The sequence below is a fragment of the Telmatherina bonti genome (genome assembly GCF_933228915.1).
Source record: "Telmatherina bonti genome assembly, chromosome: 11".
NCBI classification, from domain to species: domain Eukaryota; kingdom Metazoa; phylum Chordata; class Actinopteri; order Atheriniformes; family Telmatherinidae; genus Telmatherina; species Telmatherina bonti.
This window is the reverse complement of record NC_136629.1, coordinates 27,974,765-27,994,658: the sequence shown is the minus strand read 5'-3', so window position 1 is coordinate 27,994,658 and position 19,894 is coordinate 27,974,765. Positions and strand designations below refer to the sequence as shown.

Below are 19,894 nucleotides of genomic sequence, written 5' to 3'. Positions count from 1 at the left end.
ATATCAGCGATTCTCCCAGAATGACAGCTCCAGCAGACAGGGTGTATCTTCTTGTGTGCTATTTATATGGCATACCTTTTCTTATCAGCTTTGAAGGTTATTAGAGACATGAAAATATCACAATTTAATCTGCATTACCTCTAAATCTTAGTAAACAAGGCTTCCTTTTCAAGTTTTCCTGATGTTTGCATTTACATATTAGAATATGTCAGTTTGATTAGTGAATCACAGTTTGCAAACTTTCTCAGATTCTTATTTTTATTTTTCTTAATCTCTTTGGCAAGTCAAGAAGTGACCTACATGGAGTCCTTTAAAGCAGCTGACTTTGCTGTTTCTTCACACAGGTACTTTGTTCTACACAAACTGCCCCAGCTGAAGTTTTTGGACACAAGGAAAGTAACTAAAAAAGAACTGTTGGAGGCACAAGCAAGAGGGGCATTCATGAAAGTGGTCAAGCCCAAGTCGGAAGCTGTAAGTCAACGTGTTTTTGTTGTTTTTCTTTTTTTTTTTTTTTTTTTACAAACTGCCTTAAGTAGTAGTCTCTCTGAAGTATTGAGTGGATTTGCCACATTGATCCCTTTTCTCCCTTTTCTATTCAATTTCTTTATCCGTCCTTTCTTCCTATGCATGCTTGACTGTCAGCTTCCCTTTATGGAGCTCCTGGTACTGCGGTCCTTTGAGAGTCTGTCTTTATACCAGCTTGAGGTGTACATGTGCGTTGTGTTTGTGTATGTGTGTGTGTAAATCTGTGCGACCATGGCCTGACCTGATTCTGTATGCATGAACCCAGATCAAAGACGACGGGCAACTGTCCTGTCGCGCTTGTGTTTCCCAGTGTGACATGCCTGGCGATTAGAGTGACAGCTCATGTACACTCTGCACACAATCGCTTAATTATCTCAAGCTCACGCTTTTATTGGTCCCTCACTTGTTTTAGGCTGCGGGAACTCATTAGGGTTTGGAAAGATCATCAATATAATCATCTCACCCATCCACCCCCTTTTCACATCCTTATACTTATTTTTTTAATACAACATAAATGACTGTATTTTGCCCAGATGTGATTTAATTGTAAGGTCATGAAATATTTAGTGTTTGGGTCTTCTAAGCTTTGTTGTTTCAAGGTCTCCAGGGTTCTCGCAGTGAGCCTGAGAGGTAAAAATGGATCCAGAGTAGCACAACTGAAGACATCCAGTGACAAATCAGAAGCATGCGAGTTGATGTCAGGATTAAGAGTGCTCGAGGAGAACAAAACACTCATTGTTGCAGACAATCAGCTAAGATGGTGTATTGTTTGAGTGTCACTTTATGCCATGCTTTGTTCTTGATCCTTGATGCAAGTGGCAAAACACTGAAATAATTTAACCTCAGTCTGCTGTGTTTGGTAGATGGGGAAAGTATATAAAAAGAAAATAGGGACCCCTACAATGCCTTTTGGCAGGGTAAAGTCACTTTTAAGATTGTATTTACATAGCTTGTCAGGGAACAAGAAATGTTTGTCTTTGTCGCCACAGCCGCAGATGAAAGAAGAGATAATCACAGATTCTAGCTGACATTTGTGTGTTTTTATGTCTTTGTGTCTTTGAACCTGCTGTATATGATTATTTATTCCCTATGCAAAGTAAAAGGTTACAGCTTTGAAAAAAAAAAAAAATGTGCCTAACATTGCACAGTATAAAAAGATTCGCGCTTGTCCTACTCATTCGTTAAGTGTGACTGAATCTGAATAATGTAAATCATGCTTTCTATGGACATATCCCATGTGTGGTCTCTGGGATAACACTGCAGCAGTCCCATGACGTTTGTTTTGAGCCCGATGAGATGCGATGTGTCAACCGTCTCTGACTTGATGAGCCATGAGTACCTCCCGGCTCTAATTGTCCACATCATCAGGGTGATTGTAAGCTGACCGTTGGTGCAGGCCACCAATTAGCAAAACGTCTGCAACAAGAAGAGGAAAGTGGCGAGAGATGAAGCATAATTAGATATTTGTGTTTGCTTTTATGTCTAGTACAGCAGGGGTGCTGCTCACAGTACAGTGTCTGTCATTAGCTTCATTACAAAGGATGGTAATTAGCTGTCTCGCTGTCTCTTGCTCTCTAATTTGAGTCTCAATTAGGGCAAGCAGGATGAGAAAAATCATTTAAAGTTTTTTTTTTCATGAAATTATTTGGAAATATCATTTTTAGATTTTTCACTCTGAGTTTAGTTTGCTATAAATCGTACCATGCACAGCACGGATGAACTGAAAGTGTAGTTAGAGCTGCAGCAGTGGTTGCAGTTGCAGAGATCCTGCACCCCGCTGCTGACACTGACGAGAGAGACCCTCCTCTATCAGATCAGTCTCGCTGCATGATGTATGTGTTGGAACAGAGACAGCACCAAACTTTAGAGACCTCTTTTGAGTCATATCAGGGTCGAGTGAGACCACAGTTTAAACTCCTTTTTAATCAAGCCATTGTGGCATGGCACTGAGTGCTGCCACATGGCTCTGATAAAGCAGTTATGGTCTTTAGTGCAATCTGAACATCATAACTTTTCATACATTCCCAGTGTTTTCCATGTTGCCTAAATTACAACCAGACAGTCAAAGGCCAGCCTCTCCAAGGGGAGAGTCCTACAAAAGGCTGTTTAGAAGCATAGAATGAACAAAAAAGACAAAAAAAGAGAAAGAGGATAAATGGAAATTAACACCCTCAGTTTGTCTGCTTAAAAAATATTCCTTGAGAATTACATTCAAATTCGGTGACAACGAGAATCCTTGGACTTCTGTAAATGTCTCAGTGTCTGCTTCATGTATACGAAGGGAACTTTTTTTCTGTTTCTTTTTCATTATGCTGCATTTGGACAAAAACAAAAGCAAAATGACAACATCAAAACATAAAAAGTATAAATACCTGAAGTAAACAAAACAACAAAAAAAAAAAAAACCACAGACGTAACCATTTGAAGTGTTTTTTTCTCAAAAACCACAACACTAAGCAGAGTCAGAGTGAAAAAGCCTGGAGCTGTATTTTGGGAAATTGGGCGTGTTGGAATGCTATAATGTGATAATTCTCTTTGAGGACTTAGAGGTCATGGAATGAAATGGCGTTAAACCACGTAGAGCCATTTGGGCTGCTTTTGGAAAATTCATGTGGTACTTTTTGGCTCAGTTACTCCGCCTCTCTCTGGTCTGCCCGGGAGTCCACATTATGCTGTCGAACCCTTGTGTTAAACCGCCCATGTCTATCCAAACACTGTGACACCACATTGTGTTTCCAGGTTGTATGCACGGCAAAATAAAAACGAAAAATAAGAAGTGTAAAGTAAAATGAACCAGAAGAGTAATGTTTACTCATTGCCATGCGTTTTAATAAGAGTGTTTAACAGTGAATGAAGTAACTGGTTGCTCCCATTTTATTGAGTACAGCCTGAGTTCAGCTACGTCAGAGGGTATAAATGTTCCTCGGATGTCACTTAGATTTTGTCTGGATGAAGCATTTGACTTGATTTTCTAGCATGAACACATTTATTTAGTTTCTGCCCATAATGTAAAGCAGACTGCATTGCAGGGTGGCTTGAGCCAGCTTCTGGGTCCCATACACACAGGGTAACAGTTCTTCAAGGGAATTGACAGTGACAGAGCCAGGAAAGTCCTCAAGTGGATCTTTTCAGTTCTGTTTTTTCTTTCCCAGACACTAACCTGTTTTACTCTGCAGCGGACAGCGGTTCATTTTAAGTTTTAACTGTAGGAAGCAGTCCAAATCCAAGATGGTCTAGATGGTTTCAGAGCAATGATTGTGCATTATGTGATGCATGATTGTGGCTTTTTTTTTTTTCTTTTTGCCCAGCACAGTTCTGGAAGAAGGCGAGGCATTTCACTGTAGGTTGGTTGATTTTTTTTTTTTTTTTTTTTTTTTTTGAGGAGGGTTCCTCAAACTCACCCTGCAAAGTATGCTGCCACGTTCATCTCTTTGCTTGAGAGTTATGAGTTCCCCGAAGCCCTCAAACATAACAAACAGCGTGCAGCATAGCTCATTGTGAATGTGCCTTCAGTGGGTTTTCTGAATCATTTTACTGAGCAAATGTTTCCCCAGAGAAAACTCAAAGAATATGGTTGTCAACACGAGAAGGGAATATAACCAAACAGATTGCTTTGGAAGGAACTTTATTACCACTTCTCATTCTCTGCTAGATTCTATATTTGTATCAGCTATTATACATGCAGAGTCCTGATTTATCACGTATTTTGTTTGAAATATCTCTCTCTCTGTGCAGTACGTTAAATCATGACAGCACTGCCGAATTGTGATTAAGCATAACCACCTTAACCGCCTGTCCCATGTTCAGACAAATGAACTTATTGACAGATCTGCTCGCTAAAATTTATGTTCTCTTCCATGTCAAACATCAAGCATATTCTGTTGATTGCATCCCTTCAGTTCCTTGTCCTCTAAGAACACATCCAAAATGTTAAAAACAGACGTTTTAATAACAGAATATCATATAATAGTTTGGATGTGTTTAAGCTTGTGTGATGGATGTAACTAGAGTATTTGTTCCAGACATTTCCAGACATGTTTGTTCCCTTGTTTTGTGGTATATGTGTTTGTCAGGATCTGAGCGAGCTATGAAAGCCTCATTGTGAGTATCTCCCTGTCACTGTTTTGAGCTATTAAAGTACAGGCGAGTCCGGAGTTTGGACCAGTCCAGCGAGCTCAGTTCTGAGCATTTTGGCAGCTTCTGCTGAGAGTTCATACAGGGGTTATAAGATGGAAAAACAACAGCAATTAGAGGGAGTGACTCAAGCTGCCCACATAAATCATCCAGGCCATCCATATCATAAACACTCTGTTAAAGTTTAAAGCACAATTAATTGTAAGTAAGAGTGCCAATAATGATTTATTGGCTATTTCAAAGCCTGGAGACACGGGGTGCGTGACCTGAGTGTCGTGTCACTCTCTTAAGTGAAAATGATAGATGCTTTATTCAGTTTTGGCTAAATGCAGTGCATAAAAACAAACATGTGTTTTTCTAAGGGCTTTTATGAGACACTGAAGTGGCCCAGATGCATTAACTGATTTTCCTCTCCTTCTTCTGGCATCCAGCATGGAGAAGGAACGCCTCTGCGGTGAAGTATTTGTTGTCTCGCCGTCTCTTGTGTTTAGCTGCGGAGTTTGAGGGCTGTCAGAAAACAGGCCAAGGCTGGCCGGCAATAATGAGATGTCTCCATCTCCCAGCTTGATCTGCAGTTCTCATAAACTTTGACAATTCATGAGATCGATCGTGTAACACGTTTTTGTTTTTTTTTTGTTTTTCTTTTGGTTGTTTTTTCCTCTAATAATATTGAGTGCCTGGTATTGGCAAGTCCTTGCTTTTCAAACAAAATATCCTCTCAAACCCATTGGAAACAACCTAAATCTGTAGGAATTTTGCTTTAAAAACAAAACTTCTATCATTGGCAAGCCTCTCTACAAACCCTGCATCTGTTTTCTACCAAAAATTATGATTGCCTGCAAGGCGTCTCTTCAGTTACACTTATCAAACGGTGCTTTCAGCTATTACATATAGTAGTGCAGTGTCCCAGTGTGTCTGCTTATCAGTCCAATCAGAGCTAATCCTCCCTGTTGGTCTCTTGGTGACAGGAAGATGCTGCTAGCCTAATGAGAGACAGCTGGCTTTGTGTTTTGCAAACTCAGAAAAAGATCCATCGTTCTTCCTCACCCTCTGCCCCACCGGGTGTTTCCATGAAACTGTGATAACTTTAAATCTCTCAAAGAGATAAGTTGTTTCTTTGCCTGTCTCTTTTGGTTGATGTTGACTGCGGACATTAATCACAGTCTCAGTACTTTATAACTGACTTTTGAAAGCAGCTTTGCTCGAAATTGCATGCAGATTTTAATCAGATAATTCAAGGAAACGTGTTGTTGTTTACGGCGTGCAGATGTTTATAAGCTATTTGGAAAGTTAATGAACTTAAAGACTTGAATGCATGAAAGATGAATGAATAGAATCCACAGAGGGAGCGAAAAGTTTTAGTTTGGTTGTTAGAAACTGTAAATCCTGTGTTGTTTTTTTTCTTTTACTATGCACAAACTTAGTGCACGGGACTTTTTGCTCCCCCATGTGTTCGATCTTTTGGGGTTTAATCCATTACAGCAGTTATGGCTGATGATGGAGTCTTCTTTCAGCAGCGGCGACTTTCATGCAACGCAGGACGGAGCCAGAGCTGAAAGTTTGTGCTTACACAGGCTGCTTTTGTGGTTTTTAAAGCTTGTCAGACATGTCAAGCACAGGCTAGAAAAAGTATATTGTTTCCAGCCACTTGGATTCCTTTCCCCCTGACATCTGCCACTCTGCCGAGATGATAAATTCTTGCCTCATTAAGCGTGGGTGTGGGATTACAGACTGACAACACATTAATCACTAGGCTGGGTGGCAGCAGCCCCGCACCAGCTACAGGCATTGTTAACCAAACTTTTCTAATGTGTCACTCTCCTCCCTGACAGCCCATAATCAATCATCCTGATTGGCAGGGCTGATAGATTACACTATTTATACTTTGTGTAATGAAAGCTAGCGTTTCCACCTACTGTCATTGTTGAGACGATGATAGGCCACGTCGTCCAGCTGAATGGCAACACGCACAGAAAAAGGCAGGGAAAAAAGAAAGGGTGGGCAGACCACGACGCTTCATTGTGAACTTTAAAACAGACAATGTGGAGCTTCACGGTGGATGGGTGTTGTGTGAAGGAAGGGGTATTTTTTGCGTGAGTGTGTATTGTTCACCCTACACAGCATTGCTTAGAGGCAGGTCCTCACACCATCGCTGAGCTATTGTCATGTTTGTCGCTATCGGTGGCAGACCATGCTCTCGCAGGTAAAACTGTGCTTTGTCTGTGTGGGATTCAGTTTCCCTGTGACCCCGTTGGGGAGGTGAGTTTTTGTTGCCAAAGCCTCTTTTCTGACAGAAAGCGAATGAATTACACATGTATAACAACAAAATGACAGGACACTATACTCTGTATGGGTGTACTTGTTGACGTGCACAGGTCAGTAGGACAATGGATTCCCCTGTTTACTGATGAACAGCTTCGGAACTATCTTACATTGCTTTGCGAGCCCTCCAGCAGTAATGTTTCTTGTTTTTTTTTGTTTTTTTGCATGGGAGCTGGATGAAATGTCACACTACTGGTAGCCTTCAAACATAATAAGGTTATGTTTCTTTTTTTGTTCATTTTCAGCCGTATGCCTTTGTCTGGCATTAGAGATGTCCTCGGCAAACTGAGAGAGGAAATTGAATACGAGCCTCAATAGTTGAGAGGGTGCCAAGCATTTGGAGAGAAGAAGGGAGGGAAAAAAAACAGTCCATCATATTTCTGACAGCCAGTAAATCTAAGACTTTTTCACGAGACGACTGGTGTCAGGAAATTAGTTAACTAGACCATATTATGGACAGCCAGGTAATTTACCCTCAGAGATGCAATTGCAAATAACTAGCAGGAGGCCGCATCCCTGACCTGACATTGCTTTGTGTATAATGCAAAAATCTAGTGACATGCTCAATGGGTTCTGTCAGCTGCAGGATTGAATTCTCTACCTACTGCGTCTCAGTTTGGAGCACGCTGGTCAATTATTTCTGAGGCTGTCAGTGCATAGGGAGACACTGTTATTTAGTATGTGTTAACTCGACATCATTAAGACACTCAGCTGACAGAGAATAGCACACCTGAAAGTTATTTATTTTGACTTCCAGACAGGGGTAACCTTCAAACACGTTGACCTCCTCCTATTTTGCGTTTTGTGAAATCCCACTCGGTCCATTAGAAAGAGGAGCTGTCGAGACAGTAGGGAATCAAATGACCAAAGAGTCGTCTAATCTTACACAGTAATGTGCAAGAGAAGCTTCCGTTTGTTTGGACAGATTGCTCTGATCACATGGTGGTAGTTGAGTGTCTTTCCAGATACTCCTGTCCCCACACAGTCTTTGAAGCCCATAGTGAGGTGTCACATTGTCAGAGGTCCAGGTTTTTGCTTGCAAGCAAGAGCACCGTTAGTTCAGAAATGGGTGTGGTGGTTTTTGTGTATGTAAGAAGTCTCTACACAAAAACGCTGGTTATGTTGTAACTTTGTCAAAGCAGCCAAATCCATGTCTTATTTCCATCGTAAACTAAGAGCTGTTGGCTGTTCAGAAGGATGAAATGAAAGCGTTGATCTGAATTTCACTATATTTTTCCTCGGATCTTAATTGTATGTATTAGTTTAAAATGGGATAAAAAAAGGTCACCAGTTTGGCCCTTCCTCCAAAAGCTCCAGCACCAACAACCCCTAGCGGCGAATGAGAAACCTGATAGAGAAAAGCTTCAGCTTCTCCTCTGTGGCGCGGGATGACATGATTAGGAGGTGACAGCCTCTGTAACAACATCTCTGCATTTATCTTTTTCTGCTCTCTCTCTATCTTTCACTCTCTGTGTCTCTCCTTGTCTGTCTCTTTCCTCTCAACAAGTCAGACTACTCTATAATTAATGTCCCTCAGGGCTATCTGCAGGTCAGGCAAGGGGGGTGCTGTTGAGACAGGTAGTCTTGACACCTCCAGCTTTGTAGCTTATGGATGCTGGTGGGTAGACAGCTGAGGTGGGGCAGAAGAGGCCAATGATGAGGGCTTGAGCATGTTTTTTTAGGTTGGAGGCTAAGTTAGGATGAGGACTATAGGCTGAAGGAAACCAGACCTTGATGTGCGACCTTTCCACTTGAGAGCCAAAAAGGACAGTTTATCACAAGATTAAGCAGTCAAATCTGGGGCATAAAAAGCTTAACTTATCAGGAACCTCACATCCTACAGACAGAGACAGAGCAGATTGTTTTTAAAAAGAATAGATTATGATATTTTGTGTATTTTGTTTGTGTGTAAAATAAAGTTTATAATGTCATAAAGAGAAATTCTCTTACAGACATTATGCTGTCTTTAACCTGCTGATGTATGTCTGAAGTCCATGCTTCATTTATGTAAGCTCAGTATGACATTGTAACATGCAGTCACTGTTAGGGGGCCAGTTTTTCACATCTTGAGGAGATCATTTAATTTCATGTGCGTTTGCAGCTATTTCTTTAGATTGTAGTAGTCTCACACGGCTGTAAGTTTTGCTAAACCCAAAGCCACTTAATGATGTGGGGTATGTGCATTTGTAGTGGAAGAACAATGTTTAGGGTAGCAAAAATGGTGTTTTGCTTAGTGGCAATAGGATATTAGAGAAATGTGAATGATGTATGAATTTTTATAGTTGATAGCTCTTCAAAATGTAAGGTGAAAAGTTTACATTGATGCTGATGTAAATTTTTCTTGTAACTGTAAATAGTTTCTGTACTCAGCTGGAAAAGTAACACATTTCAACCAGTCAAGAAGCATTTCCTTAACAGTTCTATTCCCTCAAGTTACGATTTTTGTCATGCAGTGAGCTTGAAATGTGGCTTTGCATTCTGCAACTCTTTACACATCTTCACAGATTCTACACATTACCTCCCAATCTGCATTGCACTGACAGCAACCGCCCATTTTCCAGACAGTCTCTCTGAATAGCCACTCATCCCATTTGGTCTACAGAATGTTTTGTTTTGTTTCCATCAATGGGAACAGTGCTGTGCAACACTGTGATCAACAGGATGGAAGCAGAGGTGGAGAGAAGAAATTAAATTGAGACAAAGGATGAGAGAGGTGCTTTGCTCATTCAGCAGTGGAAACATGTGAGAGCTTTGGTCACCTGGAGGTCACTGCGAAGGCTCGTAGGTCAAGTGACACTTGAAGAGTTTTTTTTTTTTCTTTTTTATCATCTGTGGGAGTAGGCTGTGAAAGACTGGCATTGGCACAGAGTACCAGTGGGCAGTAAACTGGGCTAAAACTCCTTCATCTCATCAGGTTCCAGTCCCACAAATAAGGAAACTAATTGTCAGTTTTCACTGTGTTGCTGTAATAGCTTAGCAAAGGAGCAAACTTCCATTTTCTGATTAAAATAGAATATCTGAAAGCTTTGTTTGGCAAAAAAAAAGTTCATCTTTCAGTGTTTGTCAAAGGCATTATGAACTTTGACAGCTTCATTTGCTTTCTATTTGCAGCTGGTGTATGGCTGCAAGCTGACACATTCATAAAGCCTCTTCCCAGAATAGGTCTGACTCGTACTGTACCGTACTTAAGAAAGTGAATCACAGTCAATGAACTGTAAAGGTCTGTAATAAGATATCCGGCGAGATGCAGCGCGAGACATGATTAGTAACACATATTTTATTTCAAGGATAACTTCTCCAGACAGTGTGGAACAAAGGTTTGTCATTTCATCGGGTCTGATTAAGTGAATACAAGAAGCGTCGTACTGTGGTTGGTGGCAAAGACAGCCATTCTGACAGACGATAGATCTCTTTTCTTCTTCATTACTGTTCTTCGCTGTTCTTTTTTCCCTCGGAGTGATAAAAAGCCCGTGGAAGTGCCAGCGATATCCACAGTCAAACTGACAGCGTCGACCTTGTAGCATCAACCCGTTTTGTCCCGTTCTTTAAGATCTCTCTTTTATCTTCTTAAGGCCTACAAACTGCAACCCACAGCCTGGACATTTAATATGATATGATAATACGACTCCCCTGGGATCACCTGATATAGCTGCTTCCATGCAGCAGGCAGATGGATAGTGCAACGGGCATCACTTCTCAGCTTTTTTGCCTGCCAACTGGCAGCGTCCATCACCAAACGTGTTCGGGAGTAAGCCGAGAGGTGGGCCCAGCCGCGGCGGTTCTTACTTTCATCACACCTGGGCTAAAAGCATGATGAGGAGCAGCATGTCCATCCTGTCTTTCCCCCCATAAGGGAATATTGAGACAGCAGTGGATCAGATGGACTCGCATCCTGTCAGACTCATCCGATTTCAGGAAGATAGAGTGCTTTTGTCAGCTGTTTTCCGGACATCTTCCTTTCTCTGTGGAGGGGTTTTTCAAAGTGGCTCAGGACCTGACCCCATCTGAAAACAATAGCATTATTGATACAGTGATAACAAACTCTAATAGTGCGCGGTATATATTTCATGAGATGTCAGTCGATCAGAATATAAAGTCTTAACCTACAATACAAACCAAAGCAGCGGGACAAAAAGAAGAAGACGAGTTTGATGCTCCTTTCCATGATGTCTCAGCTCATCTTCTCCTCTCTTGCAGCTTGTCTCATAGTGCCCTCTGTCATAAATGTCTGCCTTTTCTGACACCTGTCTGCCCTTCCCTCTTGTCTCACTGTCCCATCTTCTTTCTCTGTGGGGTGGAACCGTTTGTTTTTGGAAGTTTGTTTATGGGGGATGGAATACGCTGCTGCTCCAGGCCGCGTCTAGCCTTTCAGCTCATCACACGAAACATGACAGCCCTCCCTCTCTTTGGTGCTGAGATGAGCCGTTTCTCCTGTCCCCACAGGGAGTCAGAATTTTCTGCTTCCCTCTCTCTTTCTTGAACTTCTCTTCAAGACAGCCGATCGATATTGCGAGCGCGAGGAAACGCTACCTGCTCTGAGCCGTCTTCACAAACATTGTGTAATTTTGCACTGATGTAGTTTCAAAGATACACACCAGCTCAGTCCAAAAGGAATGAATGTTTCATCGAGTGCAGAATGTTTTTCCACGCATAAACTGCCCTTGAAATAAAATTCAGTATTAACAGGCTCTTTCAGAAATCTTGGGTTTTAGGGGAGAAAAATAATCAACAGTGCAAAATCCAATGTTGTCATCGACTTGTTTAATTTCTTAATATTTTAAAATAACGGCCAGTTATCCGGTGTGTGTGATGAGCTTTGTTGGGACTCTACAGCTTGAAATTTCAGAAACTAAATTGGTTTTAACTCTAAACATGAGTGGTGGAAAATAAGAAGACTATGAAATCCGACACTGACATCTCGTCGCTTGTAATTGTGTTGTTTTGCTGACACACAGTGTGGTAACGTTGCTTACTTTAGCAGTGACGTGCTAAACACTCAACTGTTTCCATTTAATGCCTGTGATTGAAATGGGATTTCAGAACCAGGGTTAGGCAGTCTAAGTGTGTTTGTGTGTAACTCTGTCATTGCTACAAGCACGGTCAGATTGCCACACCATCAATGTTTGTAGTCTGGCCTTTGGAGGCCTCCAGTGCTCCACCCAGCAGACCATCTCCAAGTGTTACTCCTTTTTTTTAATGGTTTATTGCTGATTCGTGATTTCTCCATCTGCCTGGCATTTAGGATTCTCTTTGGAGTGTATCTGCACATCAGATAACCTCAAGATACAAGAGTAAAGCCCTAAGTGTGCGTATACGCAGGCCTGTGTGTGCTGGTTGAATTTTTTTTTTTTCTTTTACAGCACACTGTTCAGACTGAATCAGCTGTTCACACAACCTCTCATCTTTTATACACAGACATGATACTCAGACCTGTACAAAAGCTCTCTTGCATAGAAGCAAATGCTCGTTTTTACACACAGAAACACTTGCACACCTAAAGAGGGGGCTGTGCCTCCAGGGGCCACGTCAGTTACCTGCTGACACACAGGCTAGTGATTGATGAGACGCCGGGGGCGCTGGAGTAGACTTTGTCAGCCGCTCATAATTTATACATCTTATCTCCATCAGAAGAAAAGACAGAGTGCCGCGTTGTGTATATGGAGATGAAAACAGCGGGCTTGTTTAGGCAGCGGTGACAGGGTAGCTGCTAGCTGTTAGCTGCGGCACAGAGTGAAAACTCAGATTGCTATCTGTTAGCTTTCTCACCAGGTCCCTCTGTGGCTCGAGCGTTCACTCTTTACTTGTGATGAATCTACTGTCTGTCACTCATTGTCTCTCACTTTCATTCCGTCTCTCTTTCTCATGTTTCCCTCCCTCTTTGTGTCGTCTTTTCCCCCCTTCTGCCTCACCCTCTTGTGTCTCTATTTCTCCTCTGTGACCCTCTTTTTTTTTCTTTTTTTTTCTTTTTTTTGCCTCTCTCCTCTGTCCATCTCCTGTCACATTCTGAGGCCAGACAGAACCAATCCTCTGTTGAAAGCTGCTGGCTCTTCCTCAGTCCACTCACAGGGCGAAGGTCACGACAGAAGCATGGCTTGAGTTACAGAATAATTAGCTTTGTCAGCCTCATGTTGAAATCAATGTTCTGATGGTGGGTCACAAGTTTTTTGTTTTTCACTTGTTTCCTCCATAGAGGCAGAACTTTTCCTTCAACCATGAGTTCTTGAATTGTAACATGTTATACGTGTAGATTCAGTAAAACAATGTTGTTTTGTTTTGTTTTTTTTTTTTACTGTAAATGCTTAATAATATATACTTAAGTTTCAGTTATTTTATGAAAGTAAGGAGAAAATCAACTTTTTTTCCTGAGAGGCTTGAGTATAACTGGGCAAATTAAGATGACCATTAATATCTAGAATAAAATGATCCTCTACATAAAATGACTGTCCAGAAGAGGAACAGATCATAGAAAAATGTATGTGTTCCTCTGCTTTGCAGGCTTTGATTGTTTCTTTAGCATATCTAATCCCACCAAACTTGGACTGTGCCATTTTTTTCTTTTATCATTTTTTTTTCTGGAGTAAGCAGAAACGACTTCCTTAAATACAGCTTCTGCCTCCTATCACACCAATAAACGCAAGTGATCCTGTACCAGTGTAAGTTCTTCATAACCATGTCACTCAGCCTCTAGATTTTACAGATGTTTTATGCTTATGATCGTAATCTGTTTACAGTATTTTTTAAATTCTTCTTCACATTTTCTTCTACATGATGGGACAGGTTGATCTTAGGAATGATCGGTTTGTTTTGGGTTTTTTGTTCTTCTGTATTAAGTTCTGTTCTAGTTTGCATGTTATTATGAACTCTTTGTGTTTAACAAAGCAATGTCTTGCCTTTATAAAAGACTATGGTTGACTAGCCTTCAACCTAAAACGAGTTCCTCTGACTCTAATGGCTGTAAGTCACTGAGGAGTTTCGCTTCACCCGTTATGATCTTCCAGTGTTGTTTTCATCAGACATCCAGGACCTTTCGGCCTTGTGTTTTCAGTTTTTCTCAGAATGTACTGACTTTATTTGGCTCCGCTTAATGTTCTCACTATCTGTGTCTGTCTAAGATTACCAGTGACTTTTATTCAGCATTCCTTTGCCTACGTAGTTAAGGCTTACAACAACATTGAAATGAAAATTCCAGACTGAATCAACTCCAGACCCTTTACCTGTTTCATTAAAAAACAACAGAGTCCCACATCTGTGCATGAAGCGGCTGGTAGTCAGTTTGTCTAGTTATTTTAATTTAGTAAAGAATGAGATTGTTCCTAAACTTTTCTTCTTCCTCTTTGGATCAGAATGTTATAGAATATGATCAAAATAAATGAAAATGAGAATACTATATTAATCCCAAAAGAAAATTTCAATGTTGTCATTTTTTTAAAAGAAAACAATCATGATAGTTAATAGAGTTTGTTAACTGGATTTCTTAATATTATCCTGTATATATTTTATTAAACACTTTGATCAATGTTATAGTCATGCATTATTATAATTCTAATATAGTAAATTCATTTTTTTATCCATTCCACTCTGTCAGATCCTGAGTACATGATAAGATTTGCAATCCTTTGCTATTTTTTGTTAGCTAGAACCTGACAGTTCTTCCTTCACCAGTTTATTTCTTTGTCTGCTCTGCAGCAGTGCTTAATGGATGATTAAAGATATCTTTGAAGAACCAAATAAGCATGATGTCTTTCCATGGAAAGAAAGACAACTGCAGTGTGTGTGGATTTTTTTTTTTCTTTTTAGCATTAACACATTTTATATTTAATTCATTCTTATTCAGGCAGAAAAACAAAGGAATTTATCAGTGATCCCGAATAGAGCTTATCACTGGTAAACAAATCTGACTTCTATTGCCCTGTGCACTCAGTGTTTGATATTGCTTTACTGAATGTGAAAAGAAAGTTTAGCAACCCACAGAACTTTACCTGACTCTCCAATTGTCTGTTAGAATACTTTGTTCCCTCAAATTGTGTTTAGATGTTTTTAAGAGTGTCAGTTGACTACTGCGCCAGCAAAACAACTTTGATTCCATAACCCCTTCCCACTATTGATCTTGCCTTGTAGATAAAAGGCTGCTCCCCCTGAAATCATGCATTTTTCATTGTGGTATCAATGGCAGCCTTTGCATTTGGCATCCCACTTAGCTTAAAGCTATACTCACAAATGCTGTCTGTTTCGCTTTATTGATTCAGAGGGTATGCAATTTGTATATTTGAGATAGCGGTCCCTTGATATCTTTTCACATCATCTTTGAACAGCCACAAAGAATCCAACAAATTAGACTAATTAATGCTTTTTGGTGCCGATTGCTGTTGTGCTTTGAATTAATTATTAAAGTTGAAACATTCAGACATAATTATGAATGTGTGTGTGTGTGGTAATTTAAACTCCTATGGTTCTTCACAGTTCTGAAGCTGCTTTGTCTTTTTGGAAAATTATCAAGATGAAATTATGTTTTCTAACATTATGCACACACACACACACTAAATGCACATAGCCCATAATGTATTGTTTCTATAGCTACAGTTTGTGTAAAATGTTGAAAGCATATAGTTGCATGCAGCATGCGTACATGTAAGTTGAGGGGAAAAAATAAGAAGTCCAATACTACCCACCAATGCCAAATAGTCGCTAACATTGTGGTGCTTGTCAAACGTTAAACAACACTTTCAACCATGGACGGAAAAATGAGAGAGTGTTCTTCTCTAATAGAATCTAAAAAAGATGAAAAATATAGTGCGGGAGGCAGGAAGGACAAGTTACAGAGGTGATCATCAGCATCTGAGTGGCATGGCTTGGCAGCCTCCAGCCTGCCATGGTGTAATTGGAGAGAAAACATATATGAGAGCAAATAACCCCCTGTCAGGGGCATTAAAAGGAGATGTTGTGACGACTGAGAGCCCTGCCAGTTGAGTAGAGCAAAATGGTGGGCAAGAATAAGGCAGATCAAATGGAAAAAACCTGTTGGAAGCAGCAGTACATCCAAATATTCCTAATAATTGTTGCCTGGTATAGGAACATATGAGTCTCCATGTTTGTTTGTGAAACTTTCTCTCTCAAGAAGAAAAAAAGAATAATATTTGTCACTGTTTTTTACTGGTGCTATACCCATCTGATGTCATCATTTGGTTGAATTTACATGCTTTAATGGATGTAATTTGGAAATGGTTAAAAGGTAGCATTAGCGATAAAGGTGCTCAGCACGTGTTACCATGGAGAGGCATGAAAGTAGGCGATAGAGAGGAAAAAAAAGTTTGATTTACTGTTAAAACTCAGAACTGAAATGTAAAGTGGAAATGAACCAAGACAATGTCAAATAAACAGATAATCATTTATGGTCCTTTTGAGTATTTTAAGGCAGTGTTTTTTTTTTTTTAAAGAAATAAGGAGTATCTGGTATCAAATTCTAACATAGTTGATATGCATATGATTGTGCTGTGGAAAACTAGTGGCCATTTTAATGTGGATTCGAGGATTCTGTGAGATCCCCTGTGATGCTGTTGTTTTACTTCTAAACCAATTCAGTTGGTACATGGTTCATACAGACAAAAGTCTATTTTCTCAAGTAATTGAATTCTCCTTTGTAGTGCTCTTTTTCCCCTTTCCCCCCATGTCTGCATTTCAAAATGATCACAAAAGAATTTGCCCGTCTCCTCTGAACTTCCCCTGCGTTTGGAACCATTCCGACCTCGCCATTTAGCTGAGCGTGTCAAAATGTTAATGAGGATTCCCCCCAATTGGGCTTAGAGGTTAAATAAAGTCTTCATAAACTGTCGCTTGAAATTCACTAATTTATTGGCGTGTTTCCACTTTGCAGCTACTCTGCCTCAGTTCTTGTTTCCATCCGTGGACAGGGCTTGTCTTGTTGCGTTTTAATTTTTTATTGTGCGCAGGCAGCTGTGCAGGCAGCTTTTGTCTGTGTGTGAGATTACTGCTCCAGCTCAGTGGCCCCTCTCATTAATCATTCGGTCAGTCTATTTATAATGTGGCAGCCAAGGCGCCACCTTGGTTGCCATTGGCTTTTGTCACCATGGCACTCTGTTTTGTGGCAGGAGGGAACCTAATTATTAACTGTTAAGATGGCAGCCAGCAGTAAGGACAGTAAAGGAGCATGTCAGCTCTGCTGGCTCCCAGTCAGACTGAAGGGAAAAGCCCACTGAGCAGCCACAGATAAACAGTACCGTGTATGTTTCAACCTAATTTTCATAGTGTATTTTGACACTTTATCAGTCTCCACCTTTTGTCCCTTTTGAAAATAAAAATGCTTAAATGACACTGAAAATGCCAAGTTGCAAGAATGTGCTACTACTATTTGACAAGCAGTTTTCCCAGGCAGCATTGCACGTTTGCAGTAAACACAATTGTTTAATCATTTGTACTATTCTGGTTTGTGGTACATTCATGCAGGATCCAGTTATCAAACCAGCCTAGATAATTAAGTCACCCCTGATTTATTACACAACTCCATATCTTGAAAGTTGGTGAAAGAATAAGATGAACTTGAAGTGTCAGACGGATATGATGTGTATCTTTTCCTGGTTGGGGGAAGAAAAAAAAAAAGAATTAGTGAAAGCCTCCTGGAGAATGACAGTCTTTGTTATTTGTCTTCTGACTCTTTAGCAGACAGCTATCAGGAAGAAAGAGAAGTCACTGTGCACCACCGAGAGAAGAAAATATGTGAGTCAGACTTTCCCCTCCTCCTGCCTCCTTTCCCCAAAGCTTGAGATCCCCCTTCCAAAAATGAAAAGGATCAAGTTGCTGTCACTGTCACAGCACAAACATAAACTTTTCTGGCACCTAATAAATAGGCAGTGTGGCATTGTTCTCAAAGCCAGACAGGTGTGTCTGCCTCGGTGATGATGGATTCCATTATTCTGTATGGAAAGCCTGTTGGCTTTCTTGTCATATGTTGTCACACATTTCTCTCCTGAGAGAGAAAGGTTTGAAAGATGGCCAGAAGTAATTACACAGACGCTTCCCTGATGCCGTTGCCATGCGTTTTCTCCTGCTCATCACCACTAAAGGAAGAGAAGAAAAAAATCTGTTACCCTTAGCTATATTTCACAGGAAAGCTGGTGAGTGCAGACATGTTGGTGCTCTGCTGCTCCTCTTGTTGTGGTGATTGCTAGCTCATTAACCCATCGGGTTTATTTTTCCAAGCTATGGGAAAGAGCTCAGGGCAGTTTTACTCATCACTAAGGTGGAGCAACACACCCTAATCCAGGCATGAAGTGATGACATTATTTGCACCTGAATGGCAGGTACATCAACATCTCCTTGTAAACGTATCAAAGGAGAGACAGTGGCATCTTTGTTCTCCGTACAGCCCACTTGGGTTGCTGACAGTTTGCTGATTGATATTATCATTCTTAATGTCTGTAAATAGTGCCATGCCACATGAAGAATCAGTTTCCTCCTAGTGCTAGGGAGCTCATTTATCTTTCTGCGTCTCGCCATGGCATATGCCGAAATTGGAGCCGGAAGTAGTCTTCCATTTCACTCAGAAAAGGATGTGCGGTTTCTTTCCTCACCGTCTCCTAATCTTTCCTCTGTCTCACTTTCTCTCCTTCTCTCCTCAGTTATTTTGATTCTGAGTGACTGAGACTTAACTGGGAGGAAGATAGGGCTTAAGTCAGTTGTAATATGTTAGGACAACTCTTGATTTGATTCTGTCAGGGTGAGGTCTCTTTGTGTCTCTCTTGTTAAAGTTCCCTCATCCTGGAACACCAGCTTATCACTGAACAGATACAAAGCAACTCAAAAGCCTTTCCATGATTTTTTGTTTCTTATCAAAAAATACAGCCCTTGTTAGAGTGGTACTTCTTTAAAAGGAAAGCTACCATCGTCTAATTTGGCTTTGTCCTGCGTATATTTCCCTGCATTGAGGGAAATTTGAGTTCCTGAAGAACAACCCCAGTTAAAAGTGGCAGACAAGAAACTGTACAATGGCCACCAAAGGTCTTGGCGACATCATATTGAAAAGGTTATGCACTGACAGAGAACAACCCTAACATGGTGGGTACACAACCTCCACAGAACGACAACAAATGATGGCATTTGAGAGAAAAAAAAAGAATGTAAAAAGGGTACAGAAGAAAAAAACACAGTGATTTTATTTTATTTTTGACAAGAGACAGAAAGGAATGGGTTAAAACAAGCCACACTTGACAAGAGTAGTGCATCGGGGTCACGTTGTTCGGAAAATGAAACATGCACACACACACAACAACACATCTGAGTGCTTCACTATAAGAGCACAATCAAAGCGTGTTTTTCCTTTCCACCCCTCCCCTCTCCAGTCATGTTACACCCCCCCCCCAAACTCTTTGCTATTATGTTGACAGATAGCGTTGATATCCTGTGAGCTGGTGATAGATGCGTCATATCTTGGGGAGAAACGGGTTTGTCCTCAGCAGGTGAATATGCGGCTCCCTCATCCTCCGAGCCGACAGACACACATGACACTTTTCGACACTCTCTCCCTGATAGCACTTTGGCATGCAGGCAGAATCAAAGGGGGCATCTTTCACATGCAATTAGAGTGGAAAATAAAGATGATGAAGTGCAGTGTACAAAGGGAAGCTGGGGATCAGAAAGCTGTAATGAAAGGTGATTAGAAGCAGAAGCCCCAGCCAATGAGCTGCAGAGCGGTGGGGAAAAAACTCATCCTGGAAGGGGTTTCGTTGAGGACATTATTACACATTATCAAAGCTGGTAATGGCAGAAAACCACTGACAAAGCTACACTATGCTCAAATAATGGTAGTGTGTGTTTCTGTATACATGCTTTTTAAATAGTACTGAAAAGGAAAAGATTTTCAGTTGTAAAAACTAGGATTAGACACAAGGTTGTTGGGCTT

At 40.7% G+C, this 19,894-nt stretch overlaps 1 protein-coding gene across 1 annotated transcript in view; it reads left to right on the top strand.

Annotated features, from left to right (window-relative positions):
• Positions 1-19,894, top strand: part of lrmda (leucine rich melanocyte differentiation associated) — a gene marked incomplete at its 5' end in the record, with an annotated part of 247,071 nt that overhangs the window by 176,001 nt on the left and 51,176 nt on the right. The window contains one exon of the mRNA XM_079248651.1: positions 345-471. Coding sequence (XP_079104777.1) covers positions 345-471 — 127 coding nt within the window. The remainder of the gene's footprint in view (positions 1-344; positions 472-19,894) is intronic.